Source organism: Alternaria triticimaculans (assembly GCF_023758025.1).
Source record: "Alternaria triticimaculans strain BMP 0046 chromosome Unknown scaffold_1, whole genome shotgun sequence".
Lineage (NCBI taxonomy): Eukaryota > Fungi > Ascomycota > Dothideomycetes > Pleosporales > Pleosporaceae > Alternaria > Alternaria triticimaculans.
Genome location: NW_026055958.1, coordinates 3,707,125 through 3,734,777, shown reverse-complemented (window position 1 = coordinate 3,734,777; position 27,653 = coordinate 3,707,125). Strand labels below are relative to the sequence as shown.

The following is a 27,653-nucleotide window of genomic DNA, read 5'->3' as shown; positions in this document are numbered from 1 at the left end:
ATAACTTATACTAGTATCTCTATAAGTACTATTATTAAGTTTACGCCTTAACTTAAAGAGGTCTACTATTATCTAAGCCTTTAGAATACGTTCTAGCTAAATCTAGGTTATCTTAACTTAGTGCGTTATTTTATAGCGTATATTATTATAGGTATTCTATATATTAAGCTCTTATAATGCTTAGTATAAAATAATGTAGCTAAAAGTAGTTGCCTTTAGTAGAAGCTAAAGAATCTATATAGTATAAAGTAGCGCCTTACTAATAGCTACTATCTAAAGCTCTAGTAGTAGTAGTAGCTTATTAGCTCTACTATAGCTAGCTTAAGTAGCGCTCTATTTATAGACTTTCTAAGCTTCTACGCGTAAGTAAAAGCTATTATCTTATAGACGTATAAGACCTTTCTATATAGACTTTCTCTTCTAGAACACCTTTTCTAGATTAAATTAGCTAACTAATGTAGACGCGCGCGCGCTTACAATAAGTAACTTTAATAATATATAGTAGAGAATAATAATAGAAGATTAGAGAATATAGTAGGTATTAATGTAGAAGAGTAGATTAGTAAGGCGTGTTAGTAAGAAAGAGAAAGAGATAAGCTAGTAGTATTATTATTGTTATAGTTATTATTATTATAGTTATTATTATTATTAGTATTTACGTAGTTATACCTATATTATAATAACGTAATTAAATTGTAAACCTAAATACTAAGTGCTAAGTGCTAAGTGCTAAGTAACAAGTAAATGCTACTACTTCTATATACCTAAAACTGTAGTTATAAAGCCGTAGTAATATTAAGAGTAATAGTATTATAATATTACTAGTAATAGTATTTCTATAAGAGTAGCTAAATGCAAAGCTATATTTAGTATATTAGTATATATATATAATATAATATAATACGTATAGTATAGAGCAACTAGGTATTACGTAGTACGTAAAGTAGCGCGTATAAGTATAGGTAGGCGTATAGGTATAAGTAGGTATATAGATATAAGTATATTATAAAGGTGCTAGCTAAGTAGCTATCTAAGGTAGTAGGCGCCTAAGGCGCTACGTAGTTTTAGTAGGCTTAAGAGCTACGTTAAGTAGGCGTATATAGATAGATTATTCTAACTTAGACTAGAGAGTCTAAGTTAAAAGCCTAAGATATATCTAATTTAGAGTTAGATATAGAGAAAGATAGTACTAATAATTCTTAAAAGCTAGATATAATAGAGCTTACCTAACTTATAGCTAAACTAAAAGAGATAAATACTTACTTTATATAGCTATTAGTTACTATCTAAAATCTAGCTCTATATAATTAATTTAAAGAATCTACGTATATAGATATAGCCTATTTTAAACTATTTAATATTACTTACGTCTATAGAAAATTTACTAAGGCACTAGAATATCTTATAGCCTAGCTAGGCAAAGCTATCTTATATTAGTAATAATATCTACTTTACTATAATAAACACTTAAAGAAGTACAAGCAAGGCCTAATAAGAAGAGACACGCTTTTAGACATAGAAGCATATTATAAAGTAGAGAGTATAGTAGCATCTTTATTACTACTAGCTATAAAGGCTAGCGTTAATATTGCTGGTCTTAAAGAGAAAGATTAATACAATAAAACGCAGTCTATTACTTCTTATCTATCGTCTGGCTATAATCCGGAGAAGAAACGTCTACCGCCCTTGCCGAAGGCAGGCTGAGACGGCGAGCCTTTCGAATGCAAACTCTGCTTCCGCCCCACTGCAGTTCGACATGTCAAAGCATGGCAGAAACATGTCTACCAAGACCTGCAACCATATGTGAGTTGCTCGTGACTTTCCAGTGTGACCGACTAACCACCAGCAGTTATGCACCGTGGAAGATTGTGAAATGCCCGACCGGACATACGAATCAAGACACGAGTGGTTCCATCATGAGACTCAGATGCATCGAAAATGGTGGCAGTGCGTCGATGGTTGCGATAAGCCGTTCCAGTCTTCTTCTAGTCTCCGGGAACACATCGCGCATGAGCATCCGTCGCTTGCAATTGGAGATCGTGTTGGACAACTCGTTCGTAGCTGTGAGAGGCACCGTAGTATGACTGCGAAGGCAACCTGTGTGCTGTGTCTGGCTGAAGTCTCTTCGTTGACGATGTTGCGGCGTCACGTGGGCAAACACCTGGAAGAACTGTCGCTGTTTGCGGTGCCTGCACACGTCAGCGAAGACCAAGAGGATAACGAAGATCCGGAGAATAGTGATGAAGGAGGAGAGGCAGGTGGCAGTCAAGGGTCGCTCACAGACTCATCAACGAGCTCACCGGCGCTGAGTATCATTGAATGTGGGGTTGATGGTTGTGAGGCGACGTATAAAGGCTTGGGAAAAGCGCAATTTTTGGGCTTGCATCGTGCGCGCGAACACTACGGTCCGGTTCCGTTCTGTTGTGAAGACCATCTACGACAGTATATCAAGTCCGCTCTATGAGTGTGGCTTGAAATGGTATCTAGACGTAGCATCAATGAGAAGATCGCGCATTCCAATAGCATGAAGGAATATATAGATGAGTATTTCAGATTTGGCAGAGTCGATGCCGACTTGCGCTCGGCATTTCATTCTCGGTCTACGTACAGAGACCATGGGCGTATTCCATCCCAGGCCTCTGCCATCTTGTCGCTACGTAAACCTTCCAGTATTGCGAACCTAGTTTCCAACTCTTGCATTCTCTCTTGCGCGTTTAGTAGTCCTACAGATCAACCTAGATCTGGAGGCGCTCGACCTTGTCCTTGAGGGTACGGATCTGGCCCATGAGGTCGGAAGCCTCGTTGGTGGTGATGCTAGCAGCGATGACGGGCCTGGCGACACCGCAGGCGCGGCCGAGAGCCATCTTGGAGGGGACGTAGACGTAGGGAACGTTCTTGTCCTCGCAGAGGAGAGGCAAGTGGAGGAGAATAGCGAGCGGGGAGGTGTCGGCGGCGAGGATGATCAACTCGCTGATACCACGGTTGAGGGTCTTGGTGGCCTCGTTGGCGCCCTTCTTAAGTTGACCTATGCGAAATCAGTATTTGTCTCGCATGGAGTTCGCACAGCAACTTACGGTAGTGGGTAGCCTGTTGGACGAGGTCAAGGATCTCCTGGGAGAGAGCCTGGTCGGCTTGGGGCCAGGCGGCGCTGTTGTCTTCGGCCATCGTGTTGGAGGATGATGTGTGGTGGATGGTAGGGTTCACTGCTAAAGCTCGTCCGAAGGAGGATTCCTATAGTGTGTAAGCTATGCGACCAGAGTGGAGATATGCGACGAGAGTGTAGGTGCGCGACTTACACTGCTTGCTCGCCCGGGGTGAATTTGTGGTGGAGGTTGTGGTGGTTTGGAAGTTCGAGAAAATCAAAAAGTTCGTAGCTAGGATTATTACTTGGCACACCTCACGTGTGGCGCTAGTGACGAACTAGGTATAGGGCAAAACCGAGCGACGTCCAGCTCTTCGCCAACCATCGTCACCACTCCTCGACATCACAACCGCCCCCGTCGCCGCATCCACGACTCCCGTCCATCTCAATAAAGATCTCGACACCCTTCTAGACGTCTCGTCGAATACATACATCACCGCAAAGATGGTCTCCGAACTTTGGTGAGTGAACACGGAGCTCCCTTGTTGAGCATGCAGATAGCTCCAGCTTGCCTCTCTGGAGATAAGCTGGGCATGCGACTGTTGCATGAGCATCGGAGGAGCTTCTCCGTTATCACATCATACGTACAATAGCTAACATGATGGATGCAGCCCCGTCTATGCCGTAAGTCCTCGGACCAACCTCCGCTTCGCCTCCCGACGCGACAGCGCCGCGTCGACCCGTCCATCGTCATAGCTAATGAACAACTAGCCCTTCTTCGGCGCGATGGGCTGCACGTCAGCTATCGTCTTCGCCTGCTTTGGCGCGGCCTACGGAACCGCGAAGGCCGGTGTTGGTGTGTCAGCCATGGGTGTCCTCCGCCCTGACCTGATCGTCAAGAGTACGTGATGAACCGCTCGCGAGATGTCGCAATGCCCAGCACGCAGCTAACACACTCCAGACATTATTCCCGTTGTCATGGCGGGTATTATTGGTATCTACGGTCTCGTCGTGTCCGTCCTGATTTCCAACGGTCTCTCGCAAGAGTCTTCGCTCTTCGCCAACTTCATCCAGCTCGGTGCCGGTCTCGCCGTCGGTCTGTCCGGTATGGCCGCTGGTTTCGCCATCGGTATTGTCGGTGATGCTGGTGTACGAGGAACTGCCCAACAGCCCAGGTTGTTCGTCGGAATGATCTTGATTCTCATTTTCGCCGAAGTTTTGGGTACGTCGCTCGAAACTCAACAAGAAGCTCGCACTAACATATGCCAGGTCTTTACGGACTCATTGTTGCCCTGCTCATGAACTCCAAGGCTAGCGACGCCCACTGCTAGACGATTACGCACGTTCGATTGCAGATACGACAATACAACACTGCAACACACAAGCAACGGCATCGATACGCAAAGCCGTTCAGCAATCTACGCATATGACGCGCAATACCCACATGCGCGGCATGTCTCACGTCTCCATGTATTATTCGAACGGATGGACAACGAGGGCTTCGAAGTTGGGAAGCGAGGTGGTAAATAATGGCATCGGTCGAGGTGCACTTGCGATCCATTTGACGGCGTGTATTTTAGGGTCTCATCAATTTCATTCTGCGCTTGTAAACGAAATGCATTGGTTTCATTTAGACATTCTGCGCCTTGATCTTGCTTATACTCTGACTGACGTGAGATAGCCGTGCGCAAGTTATCAAGTGATGCGATTACAAGTCCATGCCACTCTCACGGCTGCAGGACGACCTTCGGATCATCGCGACCATACGGACGTCCCGGCGTTCCTGCTAGCTCTGCTGGCTCCCTACATCCCATCTCTACGGCTGCATTCCCGCCATACAGTTCGCTGGGCGCCACCGAAGGATAATGTTGCGCTTCCAAATTTTTCTCGTCGATAGCGCTGGGCGGCAGCTCCACGGTCGCAGCCTGCTCCTGGCGTCTTTTCCTCTTCAGCTTCCATGCTAACAGAGTAACAAGTACTGCCAATATAGCTATCGATACTGCACCGACGCCGATTCCTGCGCGCGCACCAACACTGAGCGTTTGCGACGTGGTCGAATTGTCTGATCTTGAGGAGGCTGGGTCTGCGCTGTTGCTTGGTGATGAGTGTGAGACCGGTGTTGATGCGCTCGCGTTCGATGATGCTGAAGCGTCTGATGTTGGCGCAGATGTTGCGGATGTCAATATCGATGACGAAGTCGAAGATGCAGTCTCGCCCACGGTCGCTGCCAGGGTAAACCGCTTCGTTTCATCACTACAGCAGCTCGGATTCCCACAGCACCAACTATTCTCCCCACACTTCCTCACCGGCGCGTTCTCGTCTTGCCACTACAGTCCATCAGCACCATCAACCACGGTCCAACATGGACTACTTCACTCACCGTACTATTATTACAAACACTCCCCAAGCACTCCGCACTCTGCCATGTCGGATCCGTACACCCATTTCGCCACCACAACTTCACGTTTGCGTTCGTTCCATCGAAAGCTTCGTAGTTCTGACACAGGCCGTTGCTTTCACATACATCGTCGGCGACGTTTGTTTGGCCCGCGCCTTGATGGTTGGTGCCGCAGCAGAAAGAGTCGCGGTCAGGGTCGCTGAGGCAGGGTTGGTAGGATATATCGGTTATTGGGCTGCCGTCGCGGTTGTAGCAGGTGCGGTTTGTGGATGCCATGGGGGTTCGCGGATGGTGTTTAGGTTTGATTTGACGAGAAGAGAAGAGGCGGATGACGAGAAGAAAGGACGGAAGTGGTCGCAATAATGTGTATTCTTCATCCTTGCTGTGTTATGATGTATTCGTTGCTCTGCAAGGGGCTCAATTTCACGACTTACCCTCTCACGGGAGCGCAGCCACTGTGCATAACCGCCGGAAGTTTGGTCTCAGCATATGCGGCTCCCCATTGGATTGTTCGTCCGATCTTCAATTCTGTTTCCCTCCCATGCTCTCACGTTCCTGCTATGCGGCGTAGTGCTTGCTCGAAGTCCATGGGGCTCTTTTCATACTGAGATCTGCATTTTAGTATCCGGGTGATCAAGCAAAGACTAGATCGTTAAGAAGCAAGATACAAGGTTTTGGTTACCCCAGCCATACTATTATCTTCTCGCGTCGCACTGTTCCTGCATCGATCCAAGTCCGATAGAGTGCACCCGCAGACGGTTGGGGCGGAAACCAAGAGCAGACTAGCGTGATTGACCAACATCACGAAGGGCTCCTCCTTGCTTTGCGCAGATCATCAACACACCATGATGTATTAACAGCAATGCGCCTACCAATCGATTTGTTGAGTGATGATGAATTAGGAGACTTCGAGTGCTGCTTGCGTCGTAGATGACCTTATGACGCTGGATCGGGCTAGCTCCTTGGCGATCTTGTCTCCATCCCGCAGCTGCAGGAGTGTCCTCGCTATAACCATCGCCTTTCATCCCAGTACGACTCACCCACACCGTCGCGCGCCCGCATGCAACGACAATCGCTTCAGAAGACATCGACTGGACAAGGATCACACGCGGAGCAAGGGCATCACACGATGGACGTCAGATTCGTTGAGTATTAACAACCATAAGAAGAAGACGGACTCCGCAAGCACCAGTAACAGTGGCTGGCCCGTGCCGCACATTTCACAAGGCCAGATTCGCACGTTGTCGACACTCAGAGGCCTGTAGCTTGGAGCCCATACTCTAGCTCGGGGTACTCCTTCTTCAGATACCGGACCATTTCATCATCATGATACTTCCAATTCGATCCTTCGGGTGGCACAAACCCTTCAATCAGCGCCATTCGTGGTGACTCGAGGCCCAGATGCAGACCGGCGAATATCTGGCCCAGTCGCTGAGGTTGTTGAGCTGTCGGTAGGCGATGTAAAGACACTATCGTAAGATTTCTGAAAAAGATATCGAGCTGATAGGCGATGCCACGAGGAAGGATATACTGGTGTTTTAGTGAGGGCGCGCTGACGATAGAGACATCGACGTAGTAGTGGCTGAACAAGCCGCGGTCCAACGCGCCGTACATGGTTAGCCTGAACGTAGCAGACTCGACCAGGTAATTGGGATATGGCGGTACGGAATGTAGTCCAGAAGTGTTGAGTGCGATGACCCAGCTACTGGTATCTCCGACACGACGCTGGGAGAGCAGGGTGTTCCTTTCTTTCTCATCTAAGGCGTCTTGACGTTTCAGAGGGAACACGTCGAGGCCTAACGATTCTGTGTCGTCCCATTCGGAAGTGGTCATTTTTGTGGGGTGTCGTAAAAGATAACCCCTCTTGTCTATGAATGTCTCATGTGGAAAGACAGAATAGGCGCGATTCCAGGTGATAAGGTTGCCCAGAGAGGTCGATGAGGGCAGTAGCGCTTCGAGAACCGGAGTCATCGCTGTTTCCACGATGTTGACTTCGCTACACTTTCCATCGGAATTGACTCGACTCATTGTTATTCGAAGCTTCTGGGAGGGGTTAGCGAGACACGCGTGGAACATACGAATTAGCTGAGCTCATTCAAACTTACTGAAAGCTCTTTGTCCTCGGGCGTGGGAGTATCGAGACGTTCATAACCATCTTTTTCAAGGAAGGTGCGTAATGCATCAGCATTGGGTCCTTTCTGAACAAGGAGGCTATAAAGCCCATGTTTACCGCCAGTCTTCACGACCGGCTTTCTCGCCATGAACTCGTACGCGAAATTTCCTCCTATGAGGATATTATTTCGGGCTTGAAGAGCGCGGAACTCGACAGGAGAAGTGACGAAATGCTTCAACCGGTCGTTGATGTTGAATTGAGTGCGCTCCACCAGCTTAACCAAGTCCATGAACGGCTTTGTGGTCTTACTGAGCGAGACAATATCGGCCATGTCGAGTTGCGCCAGTATGGCATCCTGGACTGGAGCATATCGAGTCAATAAATCCACGATCGGAGGTGTTCTCTTCGGTTGCCACCATAACTTAAGTAGCTTAAACAGACTCTTATCTCTTAGAGACACGACAGCCAGGGAAAAGATGAAGATAATCATGGGAGTCAAACAAGAAATGAAGGAGAACATATTGGCGACTTTCGACGTTGAGTTGCTCGTGGAGGAAGATTGAGCGACAATTGGGGTAGAGTGTATATTGAGATGATCAGGGGCTTCTATATACAGGAGGAGAGTCTGAGCAGGAGCTGTGGCCTACCAAGCGCAACAGTCTTGCCACTATATTCACTACGCAGCTCTTTCTTCCGATTCGAGAACCATCAATCCAAGAACAAGAGTGAAGGAGGGTGCTAAACGAATATACAATGACGCGTTTTTACCTGGAGCGACATCGCTACCAAGACAAACGCGATACTCCATCTACATGACCAAAGGCAAACGCAAACTGCGTCAAAGACGTCACAAGTACACTCTCCCCTCGTCTTCTCTCACCAAACACGGAGTCACGCTGGAAAGCAAGCGTCTCTCACCTCGGGAATTGCTCCACCCACAGAGATATAAAGTCGTCTCCCTCCGCGCCTTCCCTCCTCCTTTCTCTTCCTATCAACATAGACATTGAGGCAACTTCGGCAATATCCACACTTTACTATATCTTATTTGCTTCCTTTGATTCCAAACGACTTCTATATATCCTTTCCAACCTTAACTTACCAATTTCAACATCAACATCACCACCATGTCCAGTCCTCCAGGAAACCAGCCTTCCAGGCGCGGCGGCGCTTCCTCATCTGGCAGTCCATACAACACTCCTCGCCATGGTCGCATTCAATCCCGCACTGGAATTGAGCCCCTGTCTCCGCCTCAAGCCCAGCAGCCCTCTATGCCCAACCACCGCGCTCCACCAACAGTCCATCATCTTCGGGAAGAAGAGCCAAACCCCCTCCAACGCTGGAACGGCAGTTCCGTAAGCCCCTTCATGCGTTGGGCTTACGCAGTCACCGATGCCCGAGGTGCCGTCCGTCCAAACTACAATTACGATCCGGACATGAACAACGCCATCTACCTTAGCGAGACCATTGTAAGTCTTCCTCTACCTCCTCTCCACCCGCACCCACACCCCTAGCAAATCCTCATACTGACACCATGACCTTGTAGGATGACTTCGATCGCAACCCCTCCCTCGTCCACGAACTCGTCCTCCGCATCGCGAACCCCGACCTCGGCCACCCCTCCATGGACTGGATCCGCGCCAACCGCTCTCTCGTCGACATCTTACTCTACCGCCACTACCAGCGCTACGGCGGTCTGATGTTACCTCCGACGGCGGCAGCACTCCAAGCCATGCAGCAGCACGAGGCCGCGATCGCTGCTGCTAGAGCCGCTGGTGTGCATCCAGATAACTATCCGCACATCATGTTCCCGGCGTTTGGACCGCCGCCGCCTGGTGAGGGCGAGGTGGGCTCGCCTGGTGGAAAGGGCAAGGGGAAAATGACGCCGGGGAAGCCGTCTGGATCGCCTCCGGGTAAGGGCAACCCGTTTGGTAGTATCGGAGATAGGGGTGGGTTTGGCCGTGGAGGTCCGAGTGGCGGTGGGGTTTACTACTGAGTAAGTTGTACATCTCCAGGTTGTAGTATGGTGTGTCGGTTGAGGTTCTCGGAGACCTTTGTGGCCTCCTGGCTGCAGTATAGCACTGCTTTGGAGGACTACAAGGACTTCGAGAACCTCCTGGCTGCTTCGTACTGAAACCGTTTGGATGTTTCTGGTAAAGCCTGGCTAACCTCGAGTAGTACTCCCAAAGACGAGTTGCCAGTAAAAGAAAACATGACTTATTACTAAGACGACATGGAACGGCTCATTGCTGGGCGGTTGTAGACCGAGGTGACTATATGGGTTTCAATGAGATGGTTACATACATAGACACGGAGATTGGAAGATGAATATTGGAATATCATTCATATCATTACTATCATTTGACCATTACCAGACTCTTGATATCTACAACCCACTCTTCTCGTTCTTCTCATCCCTAACACTAAGAGTCTCAACATTCTCCGCATCGCCAATCTCACGGCCGCCCACGTACTTGCTCTCCTTCATGTTGTTCATAGCATCTTCCTGAGCATCTGCCTTGCGGAAGGTGAGGTAGAAACCAATACCACCGAACATGGCAACAACAGCAACGGAACCATAGTTCCATACGAGAAGCGGGTCCTCAGACAGACTGACAAAGGCCTGACCGAGAGCGGCGGAAACGGCGGAGGTGGAGAGGGCAACGGCCTGGATAGTGGACTTCATGTTGTTGGGTGCCTTGGTGTACGCGTACTCGAGCTTGGTGATGGAAGCGAGAATCTCGGACATACCGATCAGACCGTAGGGGAAGGCTTGGACCCAGACGGAGATATCGGCGTTGCAGTCTTTACGTTCTTTGCTGAGGGCGTTGATGTTGCTGCCGCAGGGTGACATCTTGTAGATGTAGTATTGGATGACGCAGGCTGACACCATGGCGAATGAGGAAAGAGCGAAACCAGCGGTGATCTTCTTGATGGGCGAGAGGTTGACACCAGCCTTGCGGAGAGCGGGGTAGACGAAGAAGTCCATGATCGGAATAAGGATAACGATGAAGATGGGGTTCAGCTTCGAGACGATGTCGTTGGGTGTCTTTCCGAGGTTCATGGTGTTGGCTTGGGAGACAAGGTTGTTGGTCATTTGGTTGTACGCGAGCCAGTAGAGAGGGTACCACAAGAAGACCTTGCAAGCGAGGATACCGCGCTTGACTTCATCAACCCAGGCATCGTCAAAGGTCATCCAGTCAGGGACAGCCTGGCCGCTGGCACGAAGAGCAGTAGGCTTGATCCTGTCCCAGAAACCATCGTCCTTGAACGTGTTCTTGCGGGGTGACTGCTTGATACCGAGACCGATGAGCTTGAAAGCCTTGCCCATGACGGATCCAGTGGGTGGCGAGAGCTTGTAGTGCTTCTTCATCGTGATGAGGATGATGGGGCAGAGGAGGTAGCAGATAGTGGGTAGCGTGTAAGAGAGCCAGAAACCGACGAAATGCTGGATGGCGTTAGTGAGATCACATAATGCAGTCTGATTCGGCACATACCTCTGAGTAAACCATGGCGATGGAACCGCAGATAGATCCGCAGTTGATCAGGAAGTAAAAGTAGATATAGATACGCGCAGTGGTAGTGGCGGGGTCGACAATCTCCTTCTGTCCATTCTTCCTGACACGGACGTAGGCCTTTTGATCCTTGTACTGTTCGGCGATGAGTGGAGAGATGTTACTCTTGAAACCACCAGTTCCGAAACCCATAACGACGAGACCGACAGCGAAGACACCGATGGCGACATTAGGCTTGACGATAACTGCGGGGATAGCAGACATAATCAGGATAATGTGGCCGATAAGAGCGATCAGGTTAGAGTACTGGATGGTTTTGTAACGTCCCCAGTACTCGTCAGCGAGCCAGGCACCACCGAGAGGCGTGATGTAAGACCAGAACTGGTTGAACATGGTGAGACCGGTGGAAGCACGTTGGCCCATGTCCAGAGCACCGGAACTGACGCCTTTCTTCAAGAAACCAGCACCAGTTGTGGAACCAGGAGGCAATGGCTTTTGGATGAAGTCTGGTAAAAGTCAGTGTATGCCCAAATATACGGGCTATCAATCAACTTACTGACGAAGACAGCGCTGGTACCGTAGTAACTGAAGCGCTCAACGAACTCAACAGCAGCCACAGTCCATGCTTGCCACGGGATGCGACCAGCAACCCTGGGAAGAGTCGCCCATTCCTCCTCAGTAGGGAATGGACCCAAGAGGTTGGTGTTCTCATCAAAAGAACCAGTGGAGCTGGTGTCGAGTGGGATAGGGTCCATAGCAGTGGCGCCCTTGGTGATCTCAAGAGACGCCTTGACGTTGGTGTTGGCCGCCATTGTGCTGGAGAGAACTTGAACTAAGTTCAGGTAGAACAAAGGTAACAAGGTACGACCGCGAAATTGAATGCGCGGGCGGTGGAATCAAGTAGACGCAACGGGCGATGAACTTGAGTGCCTGCGGTCCAGACAGGTGTACCTTGCCCCTCTTCATATACACCCAAGCAAACTCCAAGACCGACGCTCTGGACAAGAGTTGCACAAGGGTCGCACACGACTATCGATGGTGCCCACCCTCGCCATGGCAGTTCGTTCGCTCGGTTCCCGCGTTATCACAGCAACATGCACATAACAGCCATCCAAGACCATGGAACGGCGCCTAGTCCGGTCGGAGGATCATACAAACCAGACCTTCAGGCATACTGCCGCAGTTAAGCGCGTTGGTTAGAGGCATCCAAGGCCGTGGTAGCCCCAGGGTCAGGATAAGATAGGAATGAGCAAAGAACCCGGGCGCCAATACGAGCAACCAGCCTTGCTCCATGGGCGCGGCGGAACGTTCGAAAAAGACGTGCCAAGCTGGGCTAAGCAGGAAAAGATAACGCTCAGGGAAGCTTCCTATGCGGGCGCGCAGGACGCGCCAAGCCAGTATCCATCTCTTGGTCTTGTCACCTCCCCTTCTGGCCCTAGTCACGATTGCGACGCGCCTGAATGGATCTAGGATCTCCGCCCGGATGGTAGCCAAGGCCTTGGACGTAGGGTTATCAGTATAAGCGTTTCATCACGGTTACCTCCTTCTGCAATGGATCACGCGCGAGATGATGGCTGATGGGGCGTGGTTGCGACGGGGCGTTGGAAAGTTGGAGAGGTTGGTGTTGAAGCGGCGGGTATTATTGGTGTTCAGATAAACCTCACGCTATCAATGAAGCACGGACCTGCTAGCGGAAAACTGGCGGAAGGCGTGGCGGAGTGATCACCGCACCAACGAACTTCTTTTGATTTGACATCTAGGGGTATCTGCTCCCGAGAGGATGGAGGTGGTGACATCCACTGAGGCGAATTACTCTCAGCTGCCGAACACCATCTTTCCAAAACTTTTGCCCTTATCTCTTCTCTTCTCGGTCTCACCGAAATCTCACTTGCCCACTTGCCGGAAAAACTCGTCTTACTTCCAATCAGCCGTCCCGAATCAGTTGTAGCCATCTCTGGATCCTGCTGGTGGTCAGTGACATGGGCGTTGTAGAATTGATCTGGTGGGTATCCGAACCTGGATAGAACTCTTCCGCGTCAGGGCGAGGCACATGAGTGCTCGCACCTGGTCCTGAAGATGGTTGCTGAGGACGTGCTGGAAGACCTTGATGAGATGATTGTTGTCCTTGTTGACTTCCTGAAGAACCACGACCACGCTGAGCCGGCTGTCCTTGATGATACGGGTTGCCACCTTGCTGTGACGGCATCGCGAAACCGCTGCTTGCTCCAGTCTGCGAAGAGTAGTCTTGGTGGGCGCTATACATCATTTGACTACCAGTCCAGCCACCATCATACTGCTGTCCGGGGTTGGTGAATGGCTGCTGTTGGTAAGGCTGCATAGGATAGCCGCCCATAGGCGGCGCAGCCACGTAAGGACCACCATATCCGTACTGATAAGCTGGGTAGCCATACATTCCCGAAGGTGGAATTGAAGGGAACTGAGATGGCGTCTGTTGCATGTTTGGAGGCACACCGGGTCCTTGGTTGAAACGGCCACCACGATCCGAACCACCACGAGTCTGCGAAGGCCGACCTCTTCCACGACCGTTTCCGCGACCGCCCCCACGACCACGCTCAGCCTGATGAACCCTCATATTGAGGTTGGCCAGTTCCCTCTCCAACGTCGCATTCCTAGCTTCAAGCACCGCGACAGAAGTCGCGCGCGCTGGGGCAGCTTCAGCTGGAGATGCGGTGGACGGCCTAGTACTAGTATGTCCTGCTCGAGGGAACTCCGGACTCGGGTTGTCTCCCAAGGAGAAGAGCATGTACGGCCCGTGTACAATTGCGTGGCGGACGAAGATACGGAGACAGTACTGGCTGCCTTGATCGGTGACGGGAATGAACTTCGACATTTCCGCCGCTGTCAAAAGTTCAGAGTTGAGGAGGCAGAGGCGGAGACGTTCAATTGTGAACGGGAAGTCTTCGTAGTGTTCCTAGGATGTATGCGTCAGTGCCTGTATTTAAGAGACGGCGGGGTGGCTGTTGGGTGTCCCAGGTGCACTTCACGTATTTCCCCGCCGTGGTGTGGCTTGGTGGGGATACAATGTGTGCTCCTGGGCTGACTGATGGGGAGTAAGTTAGCGTCCGGGTTACTTACGAGAAGATGCAGGTTCGACCTTCCGAAAACGACCTGGCGGTTCCAGTCCATTGTAGTCCTGCGCTCCTCTGGGTAGACCCGCTGAAGGAAGGGAATCAGTTCAGAGTCGACCCAGTCTTGGTCGATTGGCGCAGGGGAGGAGTTGAAGACGGCAGGAGGTGTTCGGCCCGTCATGGTGACAAGAAGGTGGAGTTGGACGTAGAAAGAAGATCGAGTCAAGTATCAAGTCGAATTGTATGAAGGTAGGGTATAATCGATTGCAGTCAAGTCGCGTAGGTGTCGTGTATGGAGAGGAAGAAAGGAGTGTACTCCTGACAGTGTCGATAGATTATATACACACTGGCAAGTGAAGGGCCCGGCAGGTACCCGCATTGTTCATCTGTTTATCTTGCTCACTCCCTCCTTCACTTTGTTCTTCCGACGTCATTCCCGCAGTTACCCGCGGCTTTTTGCTCACTTGACGAGCACGCGATTGCTTGCGTCGGCGCCACGTTAAGTCCGAGCAAACGCAGTTGTATACGACCCGACGCGCTGGTTTTTATCTCCGATCAGGTGAAGGAGAATTTGAGGAGTTGGTCCTTCACCTTTCACGATGTTCGCAGTGAGAGGAGGATGCAACCGAGTTTAGATTGCGTTTTCAGAAATTAGTCTGTACGACGAGGCACTGTGATAGCAGCAATCAAGTTTGCAATTCTTTTGAGATTAGTACTGTAATGACGCGGACGGGCAAGTGGAGGACAATTCGCCGTCTCTGTTATACTCGGACGAAAAATCACCACCCTATGATTTCCTCGCAAATGAACCAGCTGTTGCAGCGTCGTTGTTACCCAATTCGTGTTCCTCCGTAATGTGAATAAACTACACACGCTTCAGTGGTAGAGACGGTGGCAGATGGAATAAGTCGAATAACTCTGCTTTCATTCAGACCTCTCTCTGTATTTGACAGCGAACACACTCTGGTATATATCGAACCTAATCGCTAACAAAACATGGATATGCCAACAATGCTTAGAAAGTCCTAACAAACAAACACCCCTAATTCCCTACATGCCAATAGTGATATCTCGTGTCACATTTTGCTCCGAAACGCCAAAACACAAAAAGGAAAAAGAAGGAGAAGCGCCTGTCTTCTTTGTCCAGAAGGGTGTGGAGTAGAAGAGAGAAGAGGAAGGAAATCGAGAAGCGAGCCTCGCGCTTGGTGGTAACAAAGGAAAATGTACATCTGCGGTATTTGATGTGTGGTGGTGGTTATGCAAGCCAGCTAGTCTTCCAAGTCCAGCAAGCCGGGAAGGGAAGTGAAGTTCTATATCTTCCTTCGAACAGTGAATTTGCGCTCCATGGTCGCAGCGGGTAAGGCTTCAGCGAAAGTATCGCGTGCTGTTACTCACATTAGCACTCTCCCTCTTATGAAATGGTGTGGGCATGACTTACTCTCAGCAGAATCAAACATGATGAGAATATCATCATGCTCGCCCGGATACTCAATCTCATCTAGACAAACAAATCGTCTCTTCGTACCAGACCAACCCGTAAGTCTGCCCTCCGCCTTCTGGATCTTGCCCTCGCCCCTGCGTTCATCGACGGGAAGAGCGAACTTCGCATCGACAAGCTTGAGTCCGAACTGACCGTTCTTGTCGGTCTTTTGGAACGTGTCGGTGAGGCGGAGTTGGAAGTTCATGGCGTCGGCGTGGGAGAAGTCTTCGAAGAAAGCGAGCAGTTGGATAATGTTGTCTTGTTCGACGATTTGCAGGCGGATTCGTGTGGCGGTCCATTGCTTGTAGATGGGGACGACCATGCGTCGGCGGGAGATGGAGAAGGAGTTTGCGAGACTGGGATAGTGTTAGCTAGATATCCAAAGACACGGTGAGGACGATAGACATACCCGTCAAATTTGACGTGGAAGCCGGTGACAGCTAGCTGGAAAGTATGCAGATCGTTGAAGGAGTTGAAGGTCAGTCTTCGGATCGTCGAAGCGCTTGTGAGTGTCTTGAGGAGCTTGGCTAGTTCATCGGGGACGGCGGGGTCGGTTCGGCTGCTGTCGACAGCTACAGCCATGTCTTGTTGGGCTTCGCGGAGGAGTGTGAGTTCAGCGGCTCCATCAACTGGGAGGCGGACTAGAAGTTCACCAGATCCTGGAAGTCGTTAGTATCGCGTTATTCGTCCGAGAAGACTCAACTTACCCAAGTTCATGCGGTCAGAGATGATACCGGCAGTGTGTCGACACATGATTCTCAAACTCTCACTTTTGACAGTAGGTGCTGATTCCAATCCTGCAGCTTCTGGATCCAGGTTCATAACCTTGGCTTCCACCCACTGCAGCTTTTCAAGCACGCGACTACCCTGCGAGGTAAAGCCCTCTGACTGGTCCGCACTCTCAATGTGGAATGCTTTCAGTGCGACTTGAGCGAAGGTAGTCTCACCTTCTGCAACATTCATGGACGTGAATGTGCCAAAGAGGTCGTTTCGGTCCCTGCCACTCTGGAAGACGAGGTGAGCTGCACATGTCCTCAGCTTCTTATCCGCACCCTCTTCCCGGAAGCGTAGTCTCAACGCCGGAGCCTGGTTAGCTTCGGTGACGTATTCGAAGTTCATGGGCTCCTGCTTTGTTCCGAGCTCATGATTGATCAAGCTGACTTGCTTGGTTTGCTGCGGCGTGACCAGAACCATACGGTAGCCTCGATGCAATTTCCGCTTTCCTGTACCTTCACTACTTCGTTCGATCCTTTGGAAAACCATCAGCTTGCAGCCTTGAATCCGGTCGCCTGGCCATGCTGATGGGTTTGCAGGATCCCGGTAGCTCGCCTCCTGGAGGTACAATTTGCAAGCAAAGCGCTCGTCTCTCCGTTCTCGTAGGTCTGACTCGACTCGGTTCGTGTGATTGACGATAGACCAGAGACTACGGAAGTCACTTTCGTGCAGCGCAAGAGTCAAAACGAATCCGTGCTTTAATTGAACAGTGAGTTGCGAAGCCTGCTGCTTCCAGGCAACGTCTTTCCAGCCAAGTACTGATCCGGAGCCCACCAGAAGGTTGATGAGGCTGTTCTGGCTGCAGATGGCCAACTTGACTTGATACTCCTCCTTAGACCGCATGACAGAAACAACAGCATCCATCGGAACGCGATCGGTGGCAGGGTCATCTGTCGACACTGAGGCTTTGACGAACATGCGGAAATAGCAAAAGTCGGTCTTGGTGTCGGAGAGGGGGATGTACTGAGATAGACTGAACTGGCTGCCACTGGCTGCGGGAAGGCCTGAAGTGAGCACGCTCGCTGCATCTGCGGGGAATGTCGGATACTCCTCCCATATCTTCTGATCTTGTCCCTGGATAAGAGCTTGCGTTGGAGGCATGCTTTGATGCTTCTTCATCGACCCCACAAGCAATTTGAGGTAATGAGCAATCGCATTCTGTATATCAAACACCTCCGCACTCGCATGGTCTCCGGCTTGTCTTGCCATACCGACTTGCGCGTCGGGGGACGAGTTGCCGTACCCCTGTAAGCTAGGATGGTTCGGAAGGACTTCAGAGATGATCCACCACACTTTGGCCAGGTCGACATGCGGTTGAGCCAGTCGTTCTTGTATGGGTTCGGCAGACTTGGATTGACTTCTAATCAGGTTCTCCATTCCAGTGCGTCCTTTCAAGAACCACCAAGTAGCGACTCTGAGCCATTGCATCGGCGAGTGATTGTTAAGGTTGCCCCCGAGCTGAGCTGTCAGCTGGAAGATGCCTCTCATATGCGTGATGCGCTCAGCAAAGTCCCGGTATGCGGAATCATTTGCAGATCTCGTATCCGAACGAGCGAGAGGAGCAGCGGGTTTTGCGCTGGTACTGGCACCAGATGCATTTCGAGAGGGCAACTGGCTGGGAGGTCCTGAGATTGCTAGAGGCTGGGGAAGTGAGGAAGGTTGCAGCTGAGGTTGAGCAGATGAGAAATAAGATGTACTCGGGGGAAGTTGGGGTGGAGTTGGGAGGTTTGGGCTGTCGTCAAGGGCCCCGAAAAGAGCGTTCTCTTTGATCGAAGGAATCCGTTGTACGTTTGTATTGATAAAAGGATCCGACCGTGCAGCAGGAGAGGCGCGTGTCTGTGAAGGGGAAAATGCGACATATTGGGATCTAGACGCGGATGGTGGTGATTGCGCTCCCGGCCGTCCCGGGGAGGGCCCACGGGCTCTCGATCGTTCAGGGTCCTCAGTGTCTAGTCTCATCCGAGGAGATCCCCTAGAATCGGACTGTGGTGTCTCTAGAGGTGTTCTGGCTGCGGCCGGCGTGGCATATGAGGAAGGAGGTGTGCCCACGAGGGACTGCTGTGAGCTCGTCTCGGAGTCCCGTCTTTGACCTGAGGCTGCCCGTTGCGATGCCTCATGCAGTGTTCTGCCCTCTTCCGATCGCATCTTTTGTTTCACCCTCGCAGCGAACGAACTCGGGCCATCGTCCTCCTGCTCAGCCAAATGTCTTTCTGGCATCATGGGCACCGAAGGTATCGCATGCACCGGCGAGGGCAGATCGTCGTCGCCCAGGGTACTGAAGCCAGTCTGCGTGCGTTTCAGCGGCTTTGGCTGGAAGTCGTCCTCTTCTTGGATAGTAGGTTCGCGTACTGACATATTCCTCGACATGACAGGTGAGAGGTTGTCCGAATCCTGGGAATACACAGAGTCTTCGCTGGTGCTGGGTCGCCTTCCGGGAGGGATAGATATAGGCTCTGGTATACCGTCAAAGCCAGTGGGCGCCCTGGTGAGGCCCTTTGGTCGGTCTCCCAAGCCCATAGATCCCATGTAGCGCGGCGGTGTGGGTGGCAGTTGCGTAGCGTGGGTGTTGATCTGACCCATCTGCATCTTCTGGCCGAGTGGTGGGGACAGCTCGCCGGGGTTCGTCCGCGTTCTCGTGAGGTTTGTCCTGTACTCGGTCTGCGAGGGGGTCCTGCCTATGCCATTGCTGCGCGCTCCCAGATTTGCATCGTCCTGCGGCGTCTGAGATTGCACCTTCTCCGGTTCCGGGATCGTCGCTGCCTTTTTGTTCTTCGCGACTTCCACAACGGGGTCCTCGCACTCGTCACCGCCATGGCCTATGACTTCGGGGACTGTGCGCACGAAGCTCACGGTGAAGCCCTTCTTGCGCGTGCCTGTCTTCAGACCGCCGGGCCCTGGGCTCTTTCCGGCAGCAGCTGCGCTGTTCAGGATCGTCTGTGCGCCGGGCCATCGCTGGGCGCTCGCAACGTCTATGCGGGGTCGGAGGAAGGCTGAGGCGGCGGCAGCGGCGTCCTTTTGCTGCTGGGCGGCGCGGTCGGTCGAGGGCTTGAGGAAGTCGTTGATGTCGTGGTCGTCCGAGGGCGGCTTCGTCTTGGGCTGTGTGGCGGCGGCGAGTTCGTTGGTCTTTTCGAAGATCTTGGTCTTCCAGCGGCTCTTGGAGAAGAGCTTACTCCCGGCATCCTGTGCGTCTACCATGGTGCTGCCCGCAGACCAAGACTGGTGCTATCGCTGGTGGTGGGAGGGGTCGTGGGTGGTGGAAATGCACGCCGTGAATGGCGGGTGAGGCGCGTCGGGGTGATCGCGTGCCTGGCGTCGAGGCTGCGTGTGTCGTGTTTGCCGTCCCTGGGGCTCAATTGATTATTGGCGGCGGCGACGACGGGCTGGCCAAAGTGTTCCGAGAGTCTGTCACTTCTCTAACAGGGTCCGGCCACATGAAACGGCCTGATGCGAAGAACCAATGCCGCCGTCAGGTATATACAGGTGAAAAGAAAGGCAGATGGGAGGAAAGCCACGAAATGCGGACCAAGCCAGGACCCAACAACGTCGTGGAACCGCCGCTGTAGTTGCGGAGTAGTTTATCAGCTAAATTGCCCAGGGTCGAAGCTAATTGCGCGCCGCCCGCTTATCGTTGCATGCCTGCAGCGGTATCCTAAACTCCTTTTGCGTCTGCTGCCTCGGGCTTTCTCTACACGAGCAAGATTTGCGTAAAGCCGTACAGCGAAATTGCGATTCTGCGTCGCTTGCCGGCTACGGCTATGCTTGGAAACGGCCGTCTGCAGATGTCTCGTGTTCGCAGCGCCAACGTCGACACACCCCACATTCAGCCCACCAGATCCCGTCTGTGCGCCGCGCACTCGGTCCTACATTCACCCAGTTACCACATGCGGTCGTATATAATTCCCTTGGCGGCAGCGCCTGCAGTCTGTGTGCGGCTCAAATGTTGACCTTGTTGTATCCGGCGCATCGACAATGACTTCTCCATGTGGTTTCCATTGTCATCTCACCACCAGCACTGCCCGGTCTTCTATGCCCAACGTCTTACTCTATGTACGTAGATCCTGGCCCCAGCTTGTCAAGATCGTCATGACGTGCGTGGCATGTGTTTCACTCTCCTCTTCATGTGCGCACCTCGACAACCCCCTGAGGAACATGGCGACAACGACAACAGATTCCAACTGCTCAACGATATCTCGCTTGCAAGGCTATTGAGTGTCTCCCGAAGGGGAAGACCACAGGATGGGCTATGCCCGAAACAACAATGGAGTTGATAAGGCGCGACAGGGGTAGCGGTTCCTTAGCGTACCTGAAGCCTCGGCTGTGCCACCTGGCCGACGTCTAAATATACTCGGAACGGAGGCCTTGACGTTCCGCTTTCACGAACGAACAACACAACACGGCCACAAGAATCTCGCGGCGAAAGGATTGTGCCTTTGGCAGCGCTTCAAGTAATTTTCCCTGTGCGCGTCTCGCGATGCAACACGAACAACCGGTGCTTACTTCTGACGCTAGCGGCCTTGGTCGTCCGCTATTGGCCACATGGCCTTTACCGATATGCAGTGGTGTGCCGACATGGTAGGATTAAGATGAGCGCTCATCTACCAGACTATAAGCCGTTGGTGGCGCAACCCGATGAACCCATAAGCAGTAACCACCAAACATCCCAGCAGGAAACTTGCAAATTCAGTAGACGTGCAGTGAACGGCTCTGCAGTATATATCCGTTGGCTGCTAGGGCATACGATGCACAGAAGAAGGAACTGTCCATCTTCATTTCCATCAGCACATCTCTCCGCTTCCATGCTTCCACCGAGCATCATGAGAGCCGGTCTTGGCCGATGGATGAATAAAGTACACATTAGACTTCCGACGAACACCAAACCGCGGTCTTCCAGAGCCGCAAGTGGGGCAGAGCCATGCGCCAATGACGAAGAAAGCCCCATACTATCGTCATCGCATCGGCATTCTGAAGTTCACCCCTCAGTACAGTACCCCGCGAAACTTCATCTTCCCCTCATCTCCATAGCTTCTGCCGTTTATTCCATTGCATCCCAAAATGTCGTCTCAAGCCAGCTCCGAGCCTCTCCAAACGTACGAAATTTCTGATTTCAAGTTCCACAATGGCACCACACTGCCGAAACTCAAGTTGGCCTACAAGATCCTCAACCCGCACAACAGCAAGATAGCAGTTGTACACACGTGCTTCAAAGGCCGTCTCGACACCACCTTGACACATGCCAACGCCGCTCTGAAGAATCACAAGATCATTCTGATCGCCCTTCTCGGCAATGGCGAATCTTCCAGCCCTTCAAACACGCCCGACTTCCCTAGTACCCTTGAGTACATGGACTGCATCAGCGCTCAGTACTCTCTCCTTACCCAAGAGCTCGGTATCAAAGAGGTAGATGTTATGCTAGGTTTTTCGATGGGCGGTCAGATCACCTACCATTGGGTAACAACACACCCTGATTTCATCAAGCACGCCGTAATCGTATGTTCCTCCGCCAAAACTAGCCGACACAACTTCCAGTTTCTTGAAGGACCCAAGGCAGCGCTGGAAAGCGCAAAGAGTCCCGAGAGGGGCATCAGGGCCTTTGGAAAGGCGTATTCAGCGTGGCTGACAAGCGCCGAATGGTTCGACGAAGAATGCTACAAAGAGATGGGCTTCCAGCAACTGCGAGACTGGGATGATGTGGCTACTATTCAGGGTTATGAAGGTTGGACAGGTGACGATCTTCTGGTAATGCTGGGTATGTGGCAGCGCGGAGACATCACTCGGTGCACCAAGGCGGAGGATCTAGAGTCGGCACTCAAAAGCATCAAAGCAAAGGTTCTGCTCATGCCGTGCGAGTACGATCAGTACTTCCGTCCTTATGTCAGCGAGAAGGAAGCCAAGAGCCTGGAGAATGCGACCGTGGAGATTGTACCCAGCATCTGGGGACATATTGCGGGTGGCGGGGCCAACCCGAAGGATGTGGATTGGATGGATCATCGGATCAAGCTTTTCCTACGGGGCTTGGTATGATTTTACAGAGAGCTATCGAATTTGGGCATACTTATTTTCCCATGTTAGATGTCAAAGTCGTGAAAGGCTGGCGACAAGGAATAGCCTACACACGTCAGTAACGTCAAAAGTATTTTCAACAAACTTCAAAAGTCGGCCAACAAATGTGCATCGCATGTTGACCGAAATTACTACTGCAATCCATTCAGCCCAATTTTCGCATGTGCTCATGTTCTGACAAGGCTGAACGTCAACCGTCCGCATTCGCGTTTCAGCATCCCCGCAAAAAAAGTCGATATGTCACCGCCAAGCTCGTACACCCGCTGCCTCACCTGCACCCAGGCACGCTCCAACGTTCTCGAAGCCGCCCAGCGTCTCCATGCGCAAATCCTCCAAACCATCCTCTATATATCCACAACCCACCAACTCACTATAAAAACTCTCTGCAACAATAATAACAATGATCACATCACCCACTTCCTCATCGGCGTCAGACCACAACACCTCCGATGCCGCACCGACAGCGACTCGCGGCAACGGCCGCAAGTCACGCGTTTCAGCAGAGCACACTTTGAACCGCGTGCGCGAGAATCAAAGGAGACACCGCGCTCGACAGCGCGATCATGTTGCTTCTCTTGAGCAAAAGCTCGCCGAGACCGAAAAGTTGCTTGAAGAAGCGCGAGCGGAAATCGCCGCTCTGAAAGCAGGAGGATGCGCGGCGGGCTCACACCAACAACCCCAACGACAGAATACCAGCAACGAAGATGTTGAAGAAGGAGAAAGATATATAGGAGAAGGAAATGCGCCTGTATCTCAAGATATACCCAGACCACCCATTTCCGCTTTAACCGATCCGCAAACCGATTCGCTAGCACTCACATCCATCCAACCAGATCAGCTCATCGACCCGCAACTAGCAAACTACCCTGATGTCCACGGGCATGTCCCAGACATGAGCGACCTTTCCTTCTTGGGCGGATCCTCTTTCTACCTGCCGTCGCCATCGTCGTCGTCGTCACGGTCAAACATGTCGTTGGTGTCGCCAACTTCAATCTCAACGTCAACGTCAACACAGGCCCCGTCCCTCGACACCCACCTCACAGTAACCAACACAACAACCCTCACGATAACCGGTCCCCCACCCTGCTGCAACGATCCCCCTACTCCAAACTCACCCCCTCCAACAAACACCTTAGAATGCACATCTTGTTCTACTAAACCGCCCCCCTCCCCTAGTGAAAGCACAACGCTCTGCGCTCAAGCCTTCGTCATGATCGGGCAGCAGAACTTTCGCAACCTCGATCCGGATACGATCAGGCTGTGGTTGGCGCAGGGGTTGAGGCGCGCGCAGAGGGAGGGTGAGGGGTGTAGAGTTGAGAATGGTGCGTTATTGCGATTGTTGGATTTTATTAGCGGGTTGTAGTATATGGAAGACAGGAGGAACGTGGACTCAGGGGGGGTATAGAGTATCTGCTGAAATCGTTTGGGAAGGAGTATGAGGATGGGCGTACGGTGTCTTTCACATTCTCTTTTAACATATTCGTGGGAAGATTCGCATTGGGAAAGGTGGAGACTCAACGAAGATATATACCGTGCATTTTGGCATCAGGCAACTACATTTCTTTACCGCAATACATGTACGCATATTCATTCATCTCACTCGATCTGTCATACAAGGTAACATGTGAACAGGAGAAATCGTAGACATTTCATTACCTAAACGCTATGCAGAGAAAAAGAGAAAGTTCCCGTATAGTCATACAAAATATGTGTCGAATGATCGCGAAATCATGCTTCATCGTCAATTTTGGCATCAGCATGCATGAGACCCTGGGTGCCATCAGAGAAATGCTTCTAGCGTCCCATCCTGATGACACCGGCGTGCACCAGCTTCTGAATCTTGGAGCGGATGCTGGGGTTCTTGAGATGCTCTTGCAGTGCCGCGGGGTCGTCCTTGGCCTGCTGAAGGATAGCTTGCATGACAGGGTCTTGGAGGATGCCGACGATCTGAAGTGTGTTAGTAGAGTCCTCATATGAATTGTGTATGGGTCAATATACCTCTGGATCCCGCTGGATACGCTCCATGGTTTGTTGCTCAGTCTCGCCTTCGCGCGCCGAGTACTGTGCTTGCAGAGCCTTGGCTTCTTGTTGCTGAATCTCACGTGCATTCTTGCCGTCCTTGTCGTGCTCCATGGCTTCCGCGCATACGTTGACACACTTGTTGTACTCGCGCATGGTGAAGTAGGCTTGAGCTTTTCGTAGGTAGGCTCGGATGAAGTCGGGGTCACGCTTGATCGCCTCGTCGCAGTCTGCCACAGCAGATGGGAACTCTAGCAACTTGATGAAGCAGGCGGCGCGGTTGGAGTATCCTCTTGGGTCGTCTGGTGCGCGCTTGATCATCTCAGAGTATGCCTCGACGGCCTCGGGCCAGTTGGACTCCTTGAACTTGGCATTGCCGAGCTCACGCGCCTTCTCGGCCTCTTCGGGGTTGATGTATGACTCCTTCTCTTGTTTGGCCTTGGCCTTTTCCGCTGCACGGAGCTTTGCGAGGACTTCGGGTGTGCGGTGTTCGGTTTGTGCCTTTTGGTAGTATTTGACTGCGTTGGCGAGATCGCCCATCTTCTCGTATGCGGTACCGATACGTGCGAAGGCCCTGCATGTGTTAGGAAATGGCCAGTGTAAGATTGGGAATGACATACTTGGCGATGATTTTGAAGTCGGCCAGGATCTCGCGACCGTACTCGACAGCCTCTTCACAAGCCTGGATGCAGCCCTCGTAGTCACCCTTCTCAAACTTGGCAGCTCCAAGGTTAGTCTTGTATGCAATGTCCTTGTGTGTCTCCCACGCCTTGTTGTAGTTTTCGATAGCCTCGTCGAATTGTCGCTTCTTGTAGAACTCGGTGCCCTTCTTCTTCAGCTCGTCCGCCTCGGCCTTTGCCTTCTTCGCAGCCTTGTCTTCCTCAGACTCCTCTACTGGCTCGGGCTCTGGTTCAGGCTCAGGCGCCTTCTTCGGTTGCTCGGGAGCTGGTCGCGCGTCGGGCATCTCGACGTCCTCCTCGGCCTCCTTTGCGCCTGCATCGCCTGCTCCTCCAGCACCTGGGCCTTGACCGAAGGACATGTCAATGCCTAGTAGCACGCTCATGACAGAGAGGAAGCGGGGGTCCTGCATGAACTGGCCAGCCATGTTCGGGTTCTTCTGTAGCTGCTGGAGCTTGCCCATGAACTCTGCATCGCCGAGGAGGGAGGCTGTCTTGGGGTTCGCCGCGAGCTTCTGGATCATGTTGGGGTCGTTGAACATGCCACCGAGTCCGACACCGCTGTCGTTCGCCTCGGCTTCGACAGCGCGCTTGACGGCATCGAGGCCTTGTTTTGCCTGAGCATTGCTGGGGTCGAGCTTGAGTGCCTCCTCGAAGGCCTCTGTGGCTGCCACTATTGGGTGTTAGCGACGTCATCTCTCCCAGGAATGTTCAACATACCCAAATCACCCTCGCCGTGGAGCGCCGTTCCCTTGCGCCCCCAGCCCTTGGCCCAGTCTGGCTTAATCTCGGTAACCTTGTTTGCATCGTCGAGAGCCTTTTGCCAGTCCTTTAGCGAGGCATATGCGCCGGACCGGTTCGAGTAGAGGACGTGATTTTGGGGGTCGAGTTCGATTGCCTGTGAGAACTTCTCGCTGGGATTTGTTAGTAAACCGTCGCTAGGCTGTGTTTGCGGGGACCCTACATGGACTCGGCGAACTTCTTCTCTGCGAAGAGCTTGTTACCCTCTGCTTTTAGTGCGTCGGCCATGGTAGAGGTATGTGCGTGTGGTTGATTCTGTAATGTGACTGCGAATCTTTTGTTACCACGCGTGCGAGGGACAGGCTCTGAATTATAGTTTGATGGGTAGCTAGAATGTTCGATTGCGGAGCTCTGGCGGGAACGTCCGTGCGGCAGACATCTGGAGGGCGCTCGTCATATACCCCACCACGAGCCTCACCCAACTCTCTTTCAGCCTGGTGAGTACCATCTCAGCCCTCTTTCAGCCCTCCAGCCCTCTGCACGCGCAAGTATTTCACAGATCAGGTGATGAGATCTAGAGGAATTCGAAAAGAACAATGCATTTCGTCAATCGCAGACCCAACAATTGTCCCACGCGCTTTGTCGTCTAGCATAGTTGCTATGTGATCGCACAGGTACTCTATACTGACATCCTGAACAAGTCACCCAAGTTTCACACAATCTATTTGCTGCATCAAGATACGCTCTGTCCTTTTAGTCAACACCGTTCTTCAGACTTGCCAACCAAACTCTTCTCATGAGCCAGGTCGTTCGTCAGGCCCAGTGGGACGCCGAAGTGGCCTCCAGTGGACACTATGACAAGATTATGGTCCAGAATCTCGAGGTCGTCGTCAACGCAGGAAAAGATGTTTGGGCACGCGAGAAGAAGCAACGGGCCTTGATCAGTGTCACATTGACACTCGGAAAGCAGTTCACGTCAGCTTCTTCTACGGACTCCGTCGATGACAGCACTGTGCACTACGGCACGCTCAGCAAGGCGATACAAGCGCGCTTCAAAGATGAAACCATGGCATGGATGTCAACCGTCGCTCTATCAAATGCCGTCTCTCAATGCGTTCGCGATGTCGCAGGCTCGACAGACGTATACGCCATCGAAACCGACGTCTGCTACCTGAAAGGCAGTATGTTTGGCGAAGGCGCTGGACACATCACCTCGCGCGTCGAAGGGTCTGGCACTAGCTCGAACGTACTGTACCTGCGCAACGTCCGCATTCCGTGCCTGATTGGCGTCAACTCCAATGAGAGGCTTCAGAAACAGCCCGTGGTCCTCAATGTCTGGGTTAACAACATGGCTGACTCTCGTGTGGAGGGATACCCTCAGCTAGAGACTTTCTTATTCGAGGTATGCACAGCACAATGTATACGTACACACCGACTGACCAACGTAGTTGATATCCGGCTCTACATTCCAAACGATCGAGAGCTTGCTTGCGTGGTTGGTCGACGAGCTCAGACAAAGATTCTTCACAGAAGAGGCGGACCAGAACGCGTGGATCAAGCTGAGAATTAGCAAGCCCCATGCGGTACCCTTTGCAGATGCGCCAGCCGTCGAGATAACACGACCCGTACGGTCGAGCTAGGGTGGGGTGGTGTCACTAGCAAACTGCCGCAACGAGTCAAAGCGTCGCCATGACTGTGGAAACGTCTG

The 27,653-nt window shown here is 51.9% G+C and overlaps 10 protein-coding genes across 10 annotated transcripts; 4 read left to right on the top strand and 6 right to left on the bottom strand.

Moving 5' to 3' along the window:
• Window positions 1–2,735: 2,735 nt before the first annotated feature.
• On the bottom strand, window positions 2,736–3,165 carry SNU13 (RNA binding protein snu13; the record flags this gene model as incomplete). The annotated part of the gene is made up of 2 exons (XM_049361915.1): window positions 2,736–3,025; window positions 3,075–3,165. 2 exons carry the CDS (start codon window positions 3,163–3,165, stop codon window positions 2,736–2,738), a joined length of 381 nt encoding a protein of 126 aa, XP_049227198.1.
• Window positions 3,166–3,868: 703 nt separating this feature from the next.
• Window positions 3,869–4,413, top strand: VMA3 (H(+)-transporting V0 sector ATPase subunit c; the record flags this gene model as incomplete). The annotated part of the gene is made up of 3 exons (XM_049361914.1): window positions 3,869–3,983; window positions 4,044–4,304; window positions 4,352–4,413. 3 exons carry the CDS (start codon window positions 3,869–3,871, stop codon window positions 4,411–4,413), a joined length of 438 nt encoding a protein of 145 aa, XP_049227197.1.
• Window positions 4,414–6,731: 2,318 nt separating this feature from the next.
• J4E78_001253 (uncharacterized protein) lies at window positions 6,732–8,113 on the bottom strand (the record flags this gene model as incomplete). Its single annotated transcript, XM_049361913.1, has 2 exons — window positions 6,732–7,523; window positions 7,586–8,113. The coding sequence occupies 2 exons, from the start codon at window positions 8,111–8,113 to the stop codon at window positions 6,732–6,734; spliced, it is 1,320 nt and encodes a 439-aa protein (XP_049227196.1).
• Window positions 8,114–8,717: 604 nt separating this feature from the next.
• Window positions 8,718–9,586, top strand: J4E78_001252 (uncharacterized protein; the record flags this gene model as incomplete). Its single annotated transcript, XM_049361912.1, has 2 exons — window positions 8,718–9,059; window positions 9,137–9,586. 2 exons carry the CDS (start codon window positions 8,718–8,720, stop codon window positions 9,584–9,586), a joined length of 792 nt encoding a protein of 263 aa, XP_049227195.1.
• A 390-nt stretch (window positions 9,587–9,976) lies between these two features.
• On the bottom strand, window positions 9,977–11,917 carry J4E78_001251 (uncharacterized protein; the record flags this gene model as incomplete). The annotated part of the gene is made up of 3 exons (XM_049361911.1): window positions 9,977–11,038; window positions 11,088–11,611; window positions 11,662–11,917. 3 exons carry the CDS (start codon window positions 11,915–11,917, stop codon window positions 9,977–9,979), a joined length of 1,842 nt encoding a protein of 613 aa, XP_049227194.1.
• Window positions 11,918–12,989: 1,072 nt separating this feature from the next.
• On the bottom strand, window positions 12,990–14,375 carry J4E78_001250 (uncharacterized protein; the record flags this gene model as incomplete). Its single annotated transcript, XM_049361910.1, has 4 exons — window positions 12,990–13,013; window positions 13,122–13,335; window positions 13,400–14,037; window positions 14,202–14,375. The coding sequence occupies 4 exons, from the start codon at window positions 14,373–14,375 to the stop codon at window positions 12,990–12,992; spliced, it is 1,050 nt and encodes a 349-aa protein (XP_049227193.1).
• A 1,129-nt stretch (window positions 14,376–15,504) lies between these two features.
• On the bottom strand, window positions 15,505–19,643 carry J4E78_001249 (uncharacterized protein; the record flags this gene model as incomplete). The annotated part of the gene is made up of 4 exons (XM_049361909.1): window positions 15,505–15,578; window positions 15,633–16,030; window positions 16,084–16,333; window positions 16,382–19,643. The coding sequence occupies 4 exons, from the start codon at window positions 19,641–19,643 to the stop codon at window positions 15,505–15,507; spliced, it is 3,984 nt and encodes a 1,327-aa protein (XP_049227192.1).
• A 1,857-nt stretch (window positions 19,644–21,500) lies between these two features.
• Window positions 21,501–22,469, top strand: J4E78_001248 (uncharacterized protein; the record flags this gene model as incomplete). The annotated part of the gene is made up of 1 exon (XM_049361908.1): window positions 21,501–22,469. The coding sequence occupies one exon, from the start codon at window positions 21,501–21,503 to the stop codon at window positions 22,467–22,469; it is 969 nt and encodes a 322-aa protein (XP_049227191.1).
• Window positions 22,470–24,302: 1,833 nt separating this feature from the next.
• Window positions 24,303–26,233, bottom strand: J4E78_001247 (uncharacterized protein; the record flags this gene model as incomplete). The annotated part of the gene is made up of 5 exons (XM_049361907.1): window positions 24,303–24,455; window positions 24,507–25,101; window positions 25,148–25,877; window positions 25,925–26,118; window positions 26,169–26,233. 5 exons carry the CDS (start codon window positions 26,231–26,233, stop codon window positions 24,303–24,305), a joined length of 1,737 nt encoding a protein of 578 aa, XP_049227190.1.
• A 508-nt stretch (window positions 26,234–26,741) lies between these two features.
• J4E78_001246 (uncharacterized protein) lies at window positions 26,742–27,585 on the top strand (the record flags this gene model as incomplete). The annotated part of the gene is made up of 2 exons (XM_049361906.1): window positions 26,742–27,347; window positions 27,394–27,585. 2 exons carry the CDS (start codon window positions 26,742–26,744, stop codon window positions 27,583–27,585), a joined length of 798 nt encoding a protein of 265 aa, XP_049227189.1.
• Window positions 27,586–27,653: the final 68 nt, after the last annotated feature.